The 18,163-nt window shown below is 42.5% G+C and overlaps 2 protein-coding genes and 1 pseudogene across 2 annotated transcripts; all 3 read right to left on the bottom strand.

Moving 5' to 3' along the window:
• Positions 1–2,011: 2,011 nt before the first annotated feature.
• Positions 2,012–2,701, bottom strand: LOC130137331 (stellacyanin-like). Its single transcript, XM_056308118.1, has 2 exons — positions 2,521–2,701; positions 2,012–2,217 (listed from the first exon to the last, which is right to left on the bottom strand). Exons 1-2 carry the CDS (start codon positions 2,699–2,701, stop codon positions 2,012–2,014), a joined length of 387 nt encoding a protein of 128 aa, XP_056164093.1.
• Positions 2,702–3,728: 1,027 nt separating this feature from the next.
• LOC130137330 (protein RBL-like) lies at positions 3,729–5,948 on the bottom strand (annotated as a pseudogene).
• Positions 5,949–7,066: 1,118 nt separating this feature from the next.
• On the bottom strand, positions 7,067–9,536 carry LOC130135548 (uncharacterized). Its single transcript, XM_056305011.1, has 4 exons — positions 9,477–9,536; positions 9,140–9,340; positions 8,520–8,687; positions 7,067–7,799 (listed from the first exon to the last, which is right to left on the bottom strand). The coding sequence occupies exons 1-4, from the start codon at positions 9,519–9,521 to the stop codon at positions 7,452–7,454; spliced, it is 762 nt and encodes a 253-aa protein (XP_056160986.1). The 5' UTR covers positions 9,522–9,536; the 3' UTR covers positions 7,067–7,451.
• Between the last annotated feature and the right edge of the window lie 8,627 nt (positions 9,537–18,163).

Raw genomic sequence — 18,163 nt, 5'->3', positions numbered from 1 at the left:
AATATGATATTATTTTGCACTAAATCTAGTGAGAGTCGAAGCTGTATCTTACTTCATGTCCACAAGTATTTCCATTCCGTAACCACTAAGGCTGCGTTTGGTCGTCCGGATTTCTAAACAGGATATGACTGGATAGGATATGAAGAAATCCTGGGATTTCTTCATATCCTGTCCACTGTTTGGTGGACTACGGATTTAAAGTCAAATAGGATAATTTTTTTTTTTTGGCTATTCACGGGTCCGGAGGAGTCAGTGAAGGAAAAAAAGCCGAGAAATTTTTTGGGTGAAAGCGCACAAGGTGTGGAGATGAAGATGACGGCGAGTGGAGTATAGGGTTTCTGGAAAAATAGGCATTAGAAATTCTATCCGGGTCTATCCCACCCCCCACCGGATTTTTTTATCCGGTCTATATCCGACCTTATCATATCCTGGACCACCACCAAACACAGGATAGGATAAAATATATCCTATCCTGGCTTTTATCCGGTCGACCAAACGCAGCCTAATCGTTTTCTTAATAGATTCTCTTCCTCCTTCCAAATGGCAATAATTTCTTTTTTCAATTTATATTTGAATTTAAAGGATTGAGTTGCATTGATCAATTCTTTCTGAGCACGATATTCGACCCGACCTGGCCCAACACAATGATGCGGGCCCATATTACAAGCGAGCTAGGCCCGCTTAATAAATTAGCTGAAGGTTCCGCTCAATAAATTGGCCTAATACTAGGCGTGGAAATATATTATGGGGATGCAAATAAGAGGCTTGAAAAGACTTCTTGCACGTTTTTCTTCTTGCTACAGTACTGATGAATAATACATTGCTACAGTAATAAGATATGACATCAAGAAGTTTGAATTTCATCTTCTTGGATATCATTTTGTAGTTGAACCAGATATGTCTTCTTTCTCCCAAATGCTGAAATTCAAATAAAAGCAAATTTCTTATCCTCAACTCTTCAAATGGGTAGAATGGTTTTCAAAGTTGCAGAAATTTCCTGATGAGAATCTTTCTCTCAAACGTATTCAACGATTTTGTTCGATGAAAGCATGATTTGGTAGTTAAATATTGTAACATGTATATTTTCAGAAAAGTTGGACACCCTAAAGAGGTTTTATCAAACGGACCGGTGTGACAAAAGGAAAAATACTTATTCATGCTTTGTTCGCGAGGGAGGAAAAGTTCAGGAGGAAAACTTCCCTGCCCCGTTCTTCTCACAACCCAGTACCCGAAGAAATTGTTAGTCTTGCTCTTCGCTCCGGTCGCCCACAGTATCGAGCGCAGATGCGGTGACGATGGTGATTATAAGCGACTAAACAGGATCTTCACAAATTAAATGCGTGCATACTACTCTAAGTTAATATGCAGGCCCATATTACAAGCGGGCAAATTATCAAAAGGTTTAGGACTAAATTGACACAATTTAAAGGTTCGGGACTAAATTGGCAAATCGTCAAAATGTTTAGGACTAAATTGGGCAAATTGAAAAGTTTAGGATTGAATTGACACATGTGCGATTTAAGACCTTTTCGATAATTTCCCCCAAAAATTTGTGACAATTTACGATTTAAATTGGAGAGGCAATTCTGCAACCGTGAATGGCTTTTGCATAGCCAAATTCATGAACAAGGTGGTGAAGGGGCATCTTTAACAAGGTGACTATTACATATGGGCTACATGAGCTCCAAAAATCCAGAGATAAAAAGGAAAAAAGTTGTAAATGAATGGATTCAAGGATAAGTAGACCTCTTTTGCTGATCCTTAATTAACAAGGCAAAGCACTCGAAGCATTCTATTGAGGCCATCGCATGCCTTCGTTATTGAGACAAATTCCAACTTCATTTCCCTACTTCGTACTATGAGAAAACAAGAAAGTAAACACACCAAAATGAAAAGACATTGAGAGTGACTGCCAGGACTAAACAGGTCAAAACACCTTGAGATCTACTCTGCAGCATGTGCTAAGACCGACGAAATCCTTGCCCTGGTCAGCCGCCGCATCGGCATCGCTTCACGACGAATAGACGGGGACCGCCATCTTCTGGTTGGCGAAGTCGCAGTGATACGAGCAGATGAAGTACCATGTGCCGGCGCTCGTCAGTGTTATCTCGTCATGGCCACTGGTAAAGGTCCCGTAGTATGTACTCGTCGAGCATGTGTTGTACCCATTTGCATCAACAGAGACCACGTCATGAGCGGTGTTGTCATAGATGAATACTGTCCATTTACATGAACGCTTATAACCGGTTCAGTCGAAGCCATAAACACAAAAAAAGAAATGACGACATGCTCCCATTCATCCTATTGCCGTTATTCAATTTAGAAACTGACTGTTCGATTTATCCAAATCACAATCGAAGTACAATCTGGACAAACTATACATGATAAACGACATGCACGTAGTCATTCGGCATCGGTAAGTGATGTCCATGCAGATTGTATATGTAGACATGCCGCTTCAGCCAATTCGTGAGAACATGCATTTCCTACTCTTATAATGACAACGGCAAAATCGATTACCTAAAACATCATTGACATAGAAAGTCTTGTCGGCGACCCAAGTATCGAGATCAATATCATAAGACCAGCCGAAATCGTCCCCTACATTATATGAAGCGGCATAGCTCAAGGATGGAAGAATCAACACCAACATCATCACCACCGCCGCGACATTGAGAAAGCACTTTCCTGGACGTGCCATTTCCGAGCTATTGTGGAGAGTGAAGTGTGTTTTCTATGGAGATAAGAAGGTGTTTCTTGTGCGTCTGTGTCTGTGTGTGATTGCATTTATGTACTGTCAGGCTTGCTCATACTTATACTACACGAGAGGGCAGTTCATTACGCTCGGTGATTTCATGCATTAAGTGATTACCCATTGGAAAATGCTTTGGTATACTCACCATGGCGATGAGATAAACAATGCAGAAATTGGCTCAAAGTGGGTCATCCTTTTCTGTAGAAGGCGGTCGAGTCATAAATCCTAAAGCTCAAACAATCAAAAATCAAACTCTTTCAGCTACCGGCCGGGTCCATAGGGATTGCCGATTTTGTTGACCCATTAAGAAGGATCACGACGAAAATTGTCCAAAAATATTATAAAACCTATTATATTTTTACCCATTCAATCATAAACCTTCCAATTTTGCCAATCGATTCCTAAACCTTTTTCACATTTTGTCAATTGAGTCTATCCGATCGACCAAAGTATCGATAATATGTAACAAATTGTAATTCAACCTTTGAGAAGGTAATTCTGTGACTCCGAATGATCATGCATCACAAAAATATTGAACAAAAATGGGGAATGTGATAAAAAAGAGTTTATGAAATGTGACAAGAAAAACGGATCAATTTGGTCCTCGTTGAGCTTCAAAATCCATACGTTAACTGACAAAAAAATGGTAAACCGATGGCAAATTGGAATCCAACGGATTCAAGGATTGATCCAAGCTCTCTTCTTGATACTGATGAGTGAGGCAATTCCAACTTCATTTCCCTTCTTCTTAATATTTTCAAGTCTTCCCGCAAATTTTAACTAAACAAGATGAAGAGAAGGAAATTGGCCAATCACCAGAGAATCACCAAGTGTAATCATGGTTCTATTGGTGAAAACGAATTAAAAGATCATCCCTCGTTCAAACCAAACGGTAAGGATTTCGAATATTTCAGTGAACCTGGTAAAGGCGGCATTCAAAGCAAAGCCTAGTGTAGAGATCAGTAAACATTGCGTCAAGCGGGTGAAAATGAAATGAGAATTTGCAATTTGATTGAATCAATCAGAACCATCGTCTCCATATACACCATTACTAGAATCCAGATCAATCACAGCTTGTTTAGTTTTCGGCAATCGACCAGACGGTTTCATAGGTTTCTTGACCTTCTCTGCCTGCAATTCCAGCCCCTTCTCCGAAGGCCTGCGTTTTCTTTTTAATCGCGCTCCGTCTGTGTCCTCGGCAGTTGAATTCTCCATGGCTGCATAAGTCAGACAAGTCAGGTGAAAAATCTTTCAGCCACACATGAACTCAGAGAATGACAATCTATTAACTTCCCCACAAGAGACAGAACACAAAACAGCCTAAGCATCACTTACCTTTTACATGCTTAAAAACCATTGATCACTTATTTTGAAATCAAATTTTCATCTACAGATTCCTGCAACTTGATTACTACCCCTCCTCCCGAGACTCTCCTTTGCCCTCCTCCGTAACATCCATTAATAGTGTGCCTATATTGTCAGCTAAATTTTCATCACACATACTCAATGTAGTCTTTTCTGCCTCTATGCCATGTCAGAGAAAAAAATGCATTACCAAGATTCCTAGCAGTTGCTAAGCAAATCTAGAGGTGAGCAATATATCATGCAGACATTAAGTCAGGCATCTGCTTTAGGTAAGAACAACAGTCACAGGTACAACCTAATTGCTATATTGCAGGAATTGACAGGAAAATCCAGTCTGCTGTACAAGGGAAGCATCTGAACACTTGGAAAATACAGCAAGCGGGGAAAAGAAAACTTACGTTCGAGGGGGCTTGAATTATGGTTGCTCCCATTTCCATTCTGACCAGCCTCTACTGAAAGTGGCGATCCAGAATGGTTACCATCTGGCAACTTGGAATAACTGCCAACACACTTGTCTTGCTGCTCGGGACCATCGAGACAAGGAACTGCAGGCAAAAAGCACAGTTCCTCCTGGGACATATCTGAGTCACTAAAAGCTGAATCCCTCTCCACAGTCAGAACATCAACTTCATCATCTTCATGAACACCTGGTTCTTTCACCTGTATGCATACACATTCAATAATTGTTAACCTTTCAAGCAAAATAAGCCAAGCTCATAATCTGCTCATTTACCTTTTCAGTTTCAGGCACCAAATCAAATTCATCTTCTCGTTCGACGTACTCCTCATTCTTCTCAAGCTCTTTGAAATCTGGAGCAAACGCACTCCAGTTTTCAGTATAGTCTTTAGCCCATATATAAACCAAGCCAGTCAAAGAAACAGAAATGATAATCGGATGAACAGGATGCCATGCCAAATCCATCAATGCTTCTTTTGGGCCTTCAAGAATTTTAACAAGATGCCCGGCCCTATCCTATATATAAATTTTGTGCTCTCCTCTACTTGCAGCACCACCAATCGCCCACTCTCCATCACCACTAAAACAAGGTGCTTTCCACTGGACCCTAGTGATGGAATCTTGAAACTTATGGAGAAGTTCCAAGCACTTCGATCCAACAGCCTTCAATTTCTCCACATCACCTGGTTCACTGAAGCTCTCATTCAATTCATCAAGCATCTTTAATCCATATTTAGGAGGTAGAAGATTCTTATAGATTCTAATCATCCGGTCATTGGAATTTGTCAACATGTACTGTCCATTTCTACTAAACACAACATTTTTTATAACAGAGCCCCCAGAAACAAGGACGATGGCACACACTCTGACATTCTTGTGATCGATTATAAGAATTTCTCCCTTTGAAGTTCCTGCATAAACCAGATCCCCGTGCTTGTTAAAGCATGCATTGCACGGAGAGTAAGTTACTGATGTATCTGATGTCTTGTTACGGGGCAGAGGAGCAATTCCGTTGCTCACATCGGCAGTCAAAACTGGAAGAGCTGTTGTGCTTCCAGTGTTCAAGTCCACGATCATGGGAGATGATGAGAAAGGGCAGGCCAGGCAAATAGATGGAGTCGAGGAACCAGGATGAAGACGAGCTTGTAGAACTGTATGCTGCAGAGTTGTATGTGCTATCTTCTCTCCACTTAGAACATCCCAAAGAATAAGAGATTTATCAGAAGCAGACACAAGTATGCGGTGGCCATATGTGGACCAGCAGACACTCGTAATTGCAGCAGTGCATTCTTTGTCACGGAGCTCTTTTGCGACGCCCCGGGTCTCAAAGTCCCATATAATGCAACTTCCATCGGTGCATCCAGCTGGAAAAGGAAATCAAACTGAGTATGATTCACTGATCGAAGAAATAGCACAATCAAGAACCACAGTGATTCCTTCATCGAACAACAGACAGAAAAATCCTTAATTTTCAAAAGAAGCGCCAAAAAAAAAAATCAAACAAAGATGCAGATATTTACAGATCACACTCCCTGTTTTGATCACAGGACTTCCAGAGCCAGCATAGAGTAAAACGAATGCTAAAATTTATGAATAGGACTTGCAAATTGCATTCAATCAAGGAACTATAATTACTTCTCCAGATTAAAATTAGGGACCAGCACAGTCACTATAATTACTATTTGGCAAGCTTACCGATCATCAATTTACTATCGCATTTTAAAAATTGGTGATGGAATATTACTTTAATCTTTTCTGAGTTGGCAAGCTTACCGATCATCAATTGACGCACTTTAAATGTCCTAGGACTTACCATAATCATCTACTTTAATCTTTTCATTAGCTCCGTTAGTTTTTAATAGATGAAAGCTTAAGCGACATTTTTTTCATCAAGAACCACGTAAGAATGAAAAATAACCCGCATGGCATTTTCCGTCCACTTCGTTTTAGCATAATTAAATGGAGGCGTTTTAAAGGAATTAAAAAGAGGCCTCAAGTACATCAAAGTTGCGAGTTTTAGGATTTAAAAGCTTGAAACATAAATTTTTAGGTCTCAAGGACTTGCATTATGATTGTCCCTAAAAAATTCAATGCAACTCCAAATGTCATCAACACATCAACTGAATTGAACCGCGAAAATTCGACAATCAAAGCAAGTGAATCGCAACATTCACTTCTTCCACGGTCTTTCCAATAGGTAACCTGGTCATGGAAAACTTGGAGCACTTCTGATGAAGTTTTGCGTTTTCACTAAATTGGTTTCTTCCTTTTCTGTTTCTTCAATAAAACCTTGCATTCATGATAAGAAGAAGTTAGGAATTATCAAAAATCAATTCCACTGGTGGCTGATTCAGTATGCTAGTGTCATTGGATCGATTGGCTTCATAATAATATTAAGTATGCAAACTATGCTGTTCATCAAGCTAATCCATTTGGCTTCGAATACCAAAGAATAAGGCCACAGGAAAAGCACAGTGAGACTCGTCAAGTCCTCGGGAACTTGGTGAGGTCGCTTGACATTCCTCGGAAAATTTCTGCTCAACTCTTTTACAGAAATACGAGGCCAACTTCTTGAGTATCGACTGATGACCGAACACGATGAACAAGGAATAAAGTGAACACAAATGTTTGATAAATTCGACCCATCTGACTTGCCCCCAGGACTATATGCCAAGAAGTAAGCGGAGGGCACAATACTTACTAGACTTAGTTTTACTCTGTACTAAAATATATTTTGGGTACATGCATCGACTCCACAAAAACCAAGCCTCAGTAGCTTCAAAACCAGCCTCAAAATGAGTAATCCTTCAAATCTGCTCGCGAGTCGTCCAAGTCCATGTCGGTCATGCACTCTTCCGCTGAGAGAGGGGGGAGTTACCCGGTCTTCCGCTTCAAATTGTGCTTGTGCCAGTCGCTCTTGAAGTGCTCCCTGTACTGCTTTGCGGCCCCTACCAACGCATTGCATGTGCTGCACTTGTTCTGCTTTACTTCCTCCTCCGTGCTCTCCTTTTTAGACGTGAGTGTCTGTTTCTGCATCCTCTCACTTAGCTGGACTACCGAATCGGGTTCAGACCGGGATGGGATGTCCTCGTGATCATCATAATGGTCCACTTGGGTATCCCCTTCAGCATGCACTGAATATGCAAGAACTTCCACTCTCCCCTGCAAGTTTCTTGCCGAGGCTTCACAGTCCCGGTAGAATCCTGGTTCAATTTCACATACCTGCATAAAATGCGTGTGCTCGTAAACAGAGGCACATCATACCTAAACACACAAGACTAATCCTCATTGCACAGAGCATCACTAGCTTAGGATTTTTACAGCATCATCTCAACTTATCTAGAGCAGATCTGTAATGCATAAAAAAGAATGTATTTCTTGTCATCCTAGGTGCAAGAAAACAATATAGAAGAGATCCAATTTATTTCCATTAAAGAGGGGTTTCGGATATTAGTCCAAACTTCATCACTTGACAAGAAAATTCCAGACTCATGGAGTACATATACGTAGAGGCATATTGTCCCCGGCCAAACATCTATGCACATAGAAGATGTCATTAATTCTCATCGCAGAAAACTACGAACAGCACCAAAGAAAAATTAGAGAAACTGGTAAATTGAAGAGCCTACCCTAACAGAAGCAGGAGCTTAGCTAATATGAGAGAAAAAAAAGCTCCTAAAAGGGGGATAAAGGAAATGAAAAATGATAATCAAACAAGAAAGAAGTCGTCTTAACACTCATCCAACGTTGAAAGTCGGTGTGTAAGAATCACCCTATTAGAGATACTCTTAGATATGCACTTTATTCTGTGATGGGGTCAATCCAATAAATGCATGCAAAAGTGAAGAACATAATTTCAGAGTTCACGAATTCAGAAATGTTTTCATGTGCGACTTATGTAGTGTAAGTGCAACTCTTCCAAGAAAATGGTCTAAGACTTACAACAGATATTTCACTTGCAGATGCATCCCTTGAAACGATACTAGCAATCCATGCATTGAGCTTTTCCACGAGCGAAGAAACATTCTGTTCAGTGATGATGAATCTGAGCCTCATAGGAGCTCTTTTTATTGGAAAATGCTTTTGAAGTTCACGTATAACTTCCAGTGCCTGCATGAGAATTTAGGATATAAGCTTATTAAACATAGCGATGTGAAGCGCTGCAAAAGATTGATTCCTTCATTAGGTTTTGTACTATTAAACGTTTGTGTTAATATGAGCATATAGATGTCCGATCTTGCTATTTTCTGCATACACAGTTCAAAGCAATAAATGTCCAAAAATTCCTCTGTAAATATGTGCAACGGGGAAAAGCTAGTTACCATAGAAATTTAACTAGAAAGCAAGGAAAAAGAAAAGAAAAGATAAGAAAATCCAACAGTAAAATATCATGATACTCTAAAGATGACAAGGCCTTATACAGTATGAAAACAGACATTTATAACATCAAGTTCATGATATTCTAAAAGTTAAAGTTTAACCGAAGCAAAACATTATTCTGCAAGTCCATCTTTTTAACAACATTTCTATTATAAGTCCATCAAAATTGAATATCTTGATACCTGCTTCTTTGAGTTGCTATTTGGCTCAACAGCGAAGTGAATTTCATGCATTAGTCGTTCAATCATGCTAATAGTATAAGGGCGTTGAGTTTCAGGATTGATCGTCCTCTGCATAACAATTGTGGCAATATCTCGAAACTGACTTGCGAATTGGATGTCCCTCTCCTTGCCAGCAACTTGAAGCTCTCCTCTATCCAAAATCTACATGAGCAATAAATGCAAATAACAGAAGTTGCAAGACTTGCGAACTGCAGACATCTATTCTAATTCACCCCCAGAGAAAATTGTACACACATGATTTTCTCCTTGTAACGATCCACAATATAATATCACTGACCTCCAAACATATTTTTGTCTGATCATCTGTCCCAAGGGATTTCATTAGGTCTTTTTACTTGGCAAGAACTCCTTTTGAAACGTTTGAATACACAGTATGCGACTGGAGTACTGTAACAGTCTGAATTTTCGATCCTTTTCCCGGGATTTAAGAAATGAATTTGACCAATGCACTATAGTGAGGTCTCACCCGGAAATGCGCATTCACCGGATACTAACCTTAGGGGTAGGGCCGTTACGGGATTGAGTTCGCACGACCAAAGAACTCGACCTGGGTTCGATCTTCGACCATATGGATTGACGAGGGAATGTTTTGAGCCAACCGAGACCGGTCTACTTGATTGATCGTGTCCGAAGGGAACTAGCGACAGACCCTCGCAATTATATGACAACCGAGGTCGTCCCGGGTGGAGTAAACTTAAACGTGATTTGACTTAGTGTCGGTCACGGGTCGAGAGCACGTAATCCCAATGAGCCACCCGTTAGAAAGAGATAAGCTAAAGTCGCGATTGTTCGATTTTAGTCATTTCTTGGAATTCGGGCCCGGGAATCGAGAATTTTGAAAGTGACAATTTTGGACGGCCGATGACGTTTTTGGCTTGGCCAACCTTGGGGCCACCCATTTCTGCAAAAAAATGGATTTCGGTCCGAGGCCGGAAAAATTACGGTTTTGCCCCTGTGGGCACCGAGGCTGGATTCGGAGGCCGTTTGAGGTTATTTTTCGCGGCCAAGGTCATTTTGGGGTGACCACGCACATTCAGAGTGGTTTTGGCCAAAAATTGGAATTTCGACAAAAATTGAAAAAATAATATTATTTTATTCCCGAGACTTTGACGTGGATTTTCGAGGGCTTGCGCGATGAATTTCGCGATTCCGACGCCATATTATGTTGGCCACGCACATATGGAACACGTATGTGCAAAAATTGGAATTTCGGTTCGGGATCGGAAAATTACGAAAATGCCCCTAAGACCATTTTATTTAATTCCGAAAATTGGTCAAAATTTTGGGGTTAACCAAGGTTAATTGGGATTAAACCAGGTCTGGTCAACCATGGTTAGGGACAAAAGACCATTTCACCCCTAAATTATTGGATTTGATCAAATCTTGTCCATTGGATCAAGGGCAAAAGTGTCCAATGGGCTTAGATAATGACACTTGGACTCCACTTAGACCCAACTTTGACCCATTTGACCAGATAGTCTTCTCTCTCTCTCTCTCTCTCTCATTTTTCTGTTCTGCCGAGAGCTTCCCCAAATTCTTCTCCCTTTTCTTCCGTTTCTGGTTCTAGCGTGTACGGTTCTGCAAGTTCTGGTACTGTTCACGCCGGAACAGTACCAGCCGGTGCTGCCCCCGCCGAGCCAACATCACCAGCAACCATTTCCACCTCTGTGCAGCCACCACAGCCCCGGGTATAGTCCAGAATCAGCCTTCTCTCTCTCTTTCTCTCTTCCCGTTCCGCAAACAGTACCGCCGGAGCTCCGATCGCTGTTCCGTCGACACCCAGCCGTCCAGCACGTCCATACGTCGCCGCCCAGTACCGTCCCCGTACAGTGTCCGTACGGTACTGTTCACCGCGTCCGTACGGTACACTGTTCACGCCGTCTGTACATCGCCGGCGACGCTGCTGCCGCTGTCCCGGCCCGTTCCAGCCCCGTTCTGTCTCGCCTTTTTGGGTAAGTGTTTTCCCCAAATGTCATTTAGGACCTCGGGTATTTCTAGACTAGTTTGAAGTTCGGTTTAAGTGATTTTAGGGACTGTTTGTGGCTGTTTTGTGACTGTCTTCGGGACTAAGTTAGGGGTTGAATGTTTGGAGGTTGTGGGCTGATTGGGCGACGAAATTCGAGGTTTAGGAATGCTGAGTTAGGGCTGTGATGTCGAGGATCGATCGGGAATTAAATGGGTGATTAATTGGAAATGTATTGGCTTGATTGGGTTTATCGGATTAATTATGTAGTTTGCTGTCATTGGCTTGTTCTAGTTTGTGCGTGGGCCGAATGTGATGTGGTGCTATGCCGTGTGTGTGGCCGTGAGGTGTGGTGGCGTGGACATGTGAATGTGCATTGAGTTCGTGTGCCGAGTGTGGGTGATCATGTGGTGTTCGTGTGATGAGAATGCGTGTTTGTGAAGTGTACGTGAGATGTGAATTTGGTGCGTGGCTATGTATGTGTGAGGCGTGTATGTTTGGTCGTGCGTGTGCTGGTTGTGTGTAAGTGTGGTTTGAGTGGAACGAGGATATGGAAATGTGAGATTGGTTGGAAAGGATCCGTCCTGAGGCGTGTACGTTTACGCGGGACGATGCCGTCCCTGACGAGGTGACGATGCCCGGCCCGACGGGGTGTCGATGCCTGACGTGGTCAAAAGACCGTTGGCCTGATGCGTTTTACGCGGGCGCGGTAGAAGGAAAGTGTGTGTAGGATTCCGTCCTGAGGCGTGTACGTTTACGCGGGACGATGCCGTCCCTGACGAGGTGACGATGCCCGGCCCGACGGGGTGACGATGCCTGACAAGGTCAGAAGACCGTTGGCCTGATGCGTTTTACGCGGGCGCGGTAGTGGTGGAAAGGTTGAAAATGAGTGGGATTTGGCAAGACAAGTGAGAGGATTGTGGAAAGTGACACATGGTGTGAGAAGTGTGCGAGTGTGTTTGTATCGCGCGATGTGATGCGTAATTATGGGGTAGAAACTGGTAGGCACGGTATGGGACGTGCCCAAGTGGTTTTTGTCTTATAATTGAGGCATGCGCGCGTATGTGATTCCTTGCTGTGATGTGTTGGCTATGTTATTGTCTAACGTGCAGGAACGTGCGTGATGGATTCCAGGTAGGGTCGCATGTGATTGTTAGTTTGGCCGATCGTTGTGTGTTATGTGTGTTTTCGTCTGGCGGTACGTGAGTGCCTACGTGGGGTTTGGGGTTGTACACTTATTGAGATTCGTCTCACGGTTGTATAACCGCCACTTTCAGACCCCCGGCCCTAAACCCGGGAAGTGCGCCTTTTCTTTTTGGAAGTCCGGGGAGCTACTGTTGGTGCCCAGTGGAGCTGCAGGTGAGTTCCAGAGATTCAAACCAGAGATTCAGAAGCAGACTGGAGGAGGGCGACCCTTAGGTTTTTCCCTAGGGTGTTTTAGGTGTTGTATAACTTGGGTTATCCGATAGTGAAGTTAAGATAACCAAACCCCTGAACTTTTGTTTAAACGGTGACTGAGGATGTTAGTCTGTATTTATGTCTGTAATATGATGTTTGTATATTTGGTGTTGTATGAATATGTGGTTGCTGGATTGTTCTGTTGTTCTACCCCGTTGTCGTCATTATTTGTCCGGGGTTTTGTTATTCGCTTCCGCATGTGGCTCTGATGTTTGGGTTGGGTCGGCGACGTTCCTGGGACGTCGCATCATTTTGACCGGAGCAGAGGATGTTGCGAGCTCATTGGGGTTCGGGGCGTGACAAGTACTTCATCCACATCCTGCTCGCTGTTCCACGAAAAGTAACAATTATATCTGCATCGCAAAATACTTCCCTTCTATATAATGTTTGAAACATAGAAGCAAGTATCAACAGGGAGTCTTCCACAGTTTAAGTGAATATGAAGAAGTATCAATCGAAAACACAGAAATTATATTTTTCACCATCTTCAACATTCTTGATGCTCACATACATATAACTCAAATTTCAAATACTAGACAAAGAATCATGGAGAAGTAATTCTCCTACGCAGCGAAGTGGCCATTCAAAATTTAACACGGCAAGCGGCGTACAGGTCATTTTAAACTCAATACAGTTCCAAAGAAGATGGCAAACATGTCACGCCCCGACGCTCGAGCGCACTAACATCCCACCAAGGTCGTTATAAATGCGACGTCCCAGGATGCATCGCCGACCCAATCGAATTACTAACGATTAAACGCATGTGGAAGCGAATTAAAAACTCCCAATCACAACAACATGAATAGTCAGGAAAACACACCTCAATTTAAACAACATCATCAGCAATACATCGGGCTAATATATTACAAGAACACCACGCGGACCTTCCCGATTACAACCAGAACAGGTACGGGTTAACCTAGCTCCTCTATCTACGAGGATAACCTCAAAAAGTGTTCTCCCTCAAAAAGCCGGTTCCCAAGGAACGGTACGTGTACTCATTTCGGATGACTTGAAAAGTGGTTAACAACAACGAATGAGATAAATCTCAGCGAGTTCACGACCTAAGCCTCAACTAGGAGGTCAACTCATCTCGGATGTACCTAACACATGCAACGATACATCGGTGGCAGACAACTCAATATAGAACATACAGGTACTTCACAACACAATCACAGGCAACCTTACCTTGCCCTGGGCACATGCACACGCCCTGTACGTTATAATTCACCGTATGCCATAATAATGCAATAAGCATATAATACAATCAGAATACGCATCAATTTTCTCAAGTACAATGCATTCACACGTGTCCTGATTATAAAGTGAAACCGCTTCGGCCCGTCCCATAACGTGTCTAACAATTTCATTCCATAATCAAGCGCAATGCTACCACAATTTTTCACGCGTATTCCAATTACTACAGCCACACCAGGGGCTACAGCACAACCTGCGTTATTCGCATCAGGTTGGCAGTCTTCCGGCATAACCGGGCATCGTCCCGCCCCGTCGGGCACGGCATCGTCTCACCCAACCACAATGACGGCATATCCCATAAATGGGTTCATTCCGAATCCAATTCGCGAATGACTACGTCTCCCCTGCTACCAGCGACGGCTTCCAATTACCAAATTGGGGACACCCGTTAGGGCCACGGCCAAACCCTAGGTTGGCGGTCATCCGGTATATGATTTTCCGATATAACCGGGCACGAAAGGAACCTTTAGATGATCATGCACACATAGCAACACTCATGTTCCATCATTATAATTTTCAATAGCCGATGCAAACATGATCCGTGCTAACACGTTAAAATATCGCAACTTCCACACGTAAAAATGTACTAAAATATTCACACGTGATTGTGCACATATCAATAAATTCCCAAACTTGGCATGCTTCTATATTCAAGTACCCACAACATATTTCTCACATAAAACTTAACAAATAAACCCGACACCTCAGGGTTTATTAATTAAATACCCGTAATTCTATATTTCACCATAACCAAACAATTCAATTTGGCATACAAATCAATATATAAGGCAAATTCTAGCTTAGACATCACAATTTAAGCCTAAAATAAACACAATTTAATTTCGGAATTTCCACAAAAATATTAATAAAATAATAATATTTTTAATTCCGAAAATTAATAAAATATTATTATTTAATTTCCGAAAATTAATAAATTAATAATATAATTAATCCAATAGATTATCACTAATCCCTAATCAATTAGTACTAAGCACAATTAACTTAAACTAATCCGCTCTAATCAAGTTTAACCTACTAAGTGAAGGATTAGGGCGATAACTCACCCGTTTAAAATTCCGGAGACACCGGTGCGTCGGCGGCGGCGAGGGCTACGCTTTGCACGGTCCGGAATTGACACGGAAAGACGACGACGACTGGGTCTCGGCTGGACAGCAGCTTTGGGACGGCTGTTTTTGGCTCGGCGGCCTTGAACCGGCGGCGGAAAAAGGCTTCAACGGGCGGCGTGCGGCTCCAGGCGAACACGGTGAGCTGCTGGTGGTTCAGTGGTGGTGTAAAGCAGCAAGAACAGCAGCCCAAAGGCTGTTCTGCTGGTTTGGCCGAGAAAGGGAGAAAAAAAGGGGGAAGAAGAGTGAAAATTGAGAGGAAAATGGAGAGATAGAAAAGAGAGAGGAGGGGGTGGACGTGAAATGAGAGAGAGTGAGGAAAGAGAGACAAAAGAGAGATATTTCTCTCATTTAAGGCAAGCCTTCAAAGTCCTCTTTCATCATTCAAAAAAATGCACAAAAGTCTTCTCTCTCTTAAATGCCTTTGTTTCTTTGTCATAAAACTAGAATGGTATTTTGGTAATTTCACAAGGTATAAAAATATTTATACGCGTATACGAGCTAGAATTTCGTACGGGCTCGTATAACCAAATTTGGGCTCAAACGGATTATGAATGGGCTTGAAAATGCTAATGGGCTCAAACTTGGGCTTGAATTGCAATTGGGCTTGAAATTGGGTTCAATGGGCTAAATTGGGCCACTTGGGTTTGCCTTGGGCCCATGTGGCCGAATCACATTGGGCTTGAGGCCCAATGTGCCTTCATCCGGCCCACTTCCTCGTGGGCTCAAATTCTTGGCCCGCTAAATCCTTTTCCGAGAATTTCGAGTAAACCGATAAACGAGCAAATCAATGAGGCGGTGTCCAATAATTTAGTTTTGAAATCCCCGGAGATTCGACATCCAAATTCAGATTCTAATTCTTGGTAAAAATCAATCAATTGCGACTTTAGTATATCTCAAACTAACGGGCGGCTTTTAGGAGTTATGCGAATTCGACCCGTGGTTGATTCGGTATCAAACCACGTTTAAGTTTTCTCGAACCATGGATGATCTCGATTGTCATGTAATTGCGAGGGGTCAATCACTAGTTCCGAAGTACGCGATCATCAGTCAATGGGTTTAGAATCGTTCGCAATACATACAACGGTCAAGCGGAATCACCCGCGATCCGATTATATACTATTGGCGAATCGTTTTATAACCATCCCTTGATCGGTCTATAATGGCTCAAAATTGTCCCTCGTCAATCCTTATGGTCGAATTATCAATCCCTGATCGAGTTTTCAGGTCGTGCGTACTTAATTCCTTAACAGCCTTTCCCAATCGGTTAGTCTCTCATGAGTGATCAATTCAGAGCGAGAATTACTAATAGTGCATCGATTAAAATCATCATTTCATTACATTCCGAATAGAGTCGAATTTGAGGATGTCACAAAACAAGCACGCATCGTCCGAGGAGTTAGAGAGAGAGAGAGAGAGAGAGAGAGAGAGAGAGAGAGAGAGAGAGACTCACACGCCAGAGCGCCAAGATAGGACTTTGTTCTTGTAGCAGGCGATCTCGAAGCGCATCCCATGCTTCTTGAGCCGGACAACGGCCACGTTGGTCAGCCTTTTCTGCCCGATGGGCTGCACCAGCGTCTTCGACATTTCTCCCTCTCTTTCAGAATGAGCTCAAATCGATCAGACCTGCAACAAGAAAAGCCGCACCGTTATGTAACCAAGCTAGCAAACAAACAAAGAAACCGGAACAATTTCAAGATAAAGTGAACGCGTTAGGTCCGCCAAGAAACGGCGGAAAAGAAGAGGTGGTCGTGGAGAGAAAACGGTAATGAAGTGAAGTTAGGGAGGGAGTATTGACGGTGTTGTCTCTTCCTTGTAAGGTACTGCTCCGTTGGGGAATACGTGGGAACGTCGCCGGGGAGTCCTTTCACTTTTCAATTCTAGTCCTTCTTTCCTTTTGAATTTTCAATTTCAACCCCTTAACATTTGGGAATCCTATTACCAAAAGATCTTTCCGATTTGTATGAGGAAGTCACAATTGCTGTAACATGCAAGTGATGTCGCATGGGAAAGTGCGAGCCCTTCATGTTCAAGAACCGTGCGGCGAAATAATTTGTTGCTCATAAGATGTGACGCTTCGGTGCTCTCTAAAAAAAAGGTACGTCAAGCCTTGTATAGTCTCTGTCTTGCAACTCTTTTATTGTCTAGTCGAGTGCCGCCCATGCTATACTCCGGAAGTACCCAATAACTTCTTGACGGTTCGGAGCAGAGTTCATCACATTTCGGTTGTATTCGAAACCATAACTGACAATGCATTTTTTAAGTTGAGTTCAGCTTTCGACTGTGGATTCTCTAATTCTCAAGATTCATGCAAAGCACAAGGAGTCATCCTCAAGAAGGGGATTTGAAATAGGGGGACGGATTGGTTTAAAGCACATGTGACATTGTCTCTCACGTAGGCGAGGCGTAGAGGCTAAACAAAGAACTTCGGTCTTTGTTTCTCGGAGAAGCAATATATTGCCTTGTTGAATTTGACTCTGTTGACACATGAAATTAATTAGAGATTTCATTGTGAGGATATATGAATAAAACGACAAGAAATGACATCACCTGTACTAAAATGGCAGCAGGCAGGTACGGACAGTCGTAAGCGGGAAATTTGAAATTCAGATGGAGGGGGATTAAGAATGTTGAGAGAATTTTCATCGAAGATATCGACAAGGAGAAGAACGAATGTCAAGCCATGAAAGATTCGATAAAGGCCTTTGTTCCAGAAAAAGACAGATGTCTAAGTGCTCAAATGCTTCTCATCGATGAAATCGATGAAAAGGGTGATGGATGTCAAGGCAGAAAAGCTCGATGAAGGTCCTTATTTCTGTTGAACAGGTGTCAGACGGAGAAAAGCTATGAAAGATTCGATGAAAGTCTTTGCTCCGGAAAAGACAAATGTCCAAGTGCTAAAGGTGCTTTTCATCGATTTAATCGATGAAAAGGATATTGGACGTCAAGTCAGAAAAGCTCAACGAAGGTCCTTATTTCCGGTGGACATGTGTCAAACGGAGGAAAAGTTCGATGACAGCTATCATCCCAAGAGACAGGTGTCAAACGGAGGAAAAGTTCGATGACAGTTATCATCCCAAGAGACATGTGTCAAACGGAGGAAAAGTTCGATGACGGTTATCATCTCAGGAGACAGGTGTCAAACGGAGGAAAAGTTCGATG

The sequence above is a fragment of the Syzygium oleosum genome, unplaced genomic scaffold (genome assembly GCF_021117445.2).
Source record: "Syzygium oleosum isolate NSW1041296 unplaced genomic scaffold, Sole_v2.1 Sole_v2.02, whole genome shotgun sequence".
NCBI lineage: Eukaryota > Viridiplantae > Streptophyta > Magnoliopsida > Myrtales > Myrtaceae > Syzygium > Syzygium oleosum.
This window is presented reverse-complemented; position numbering and strand designations above follow the sequence as displayed.

Bases quoted from the DNA above. Each gene is read 5' to 3' on its own strand.
- LOC130137331 (XM_056308118.1), bottom strand. From the start codon at position 2,701: ATGGCACGTCCAGGAAAGTGCTTTCTCAATGTCGCGGCGGTGGTGATG. The intron at 2,218-2,520 runs GTAATCGATTTT...GTAAATGGACAG, and splicing joins CTATGTCAATGATGTTTTAG to TATTCATCTATGACAACACC.
- LOC130135548 (XM_056305011.1), bottom strand. From the start codon at position 9,521: ATGAAATCCCTTGGGACAGATGATCAGACAAAAATATGTTTGGAG. The intron at 8,688-9,139 runs GTATCAAGATAT...ATTCTCATGCAG, and splicing joins ATAGCAACTCAAAGAAGCAG to GCACTGGAAGTTATACGTGA. The intron at 7,800-8,519 runs GTAAGTCTTAGA...CATTTTATGCAG, and splicing joins CTGCAAGTGAAATATCTGTT to GTATGTGAAATTGAACCAGG.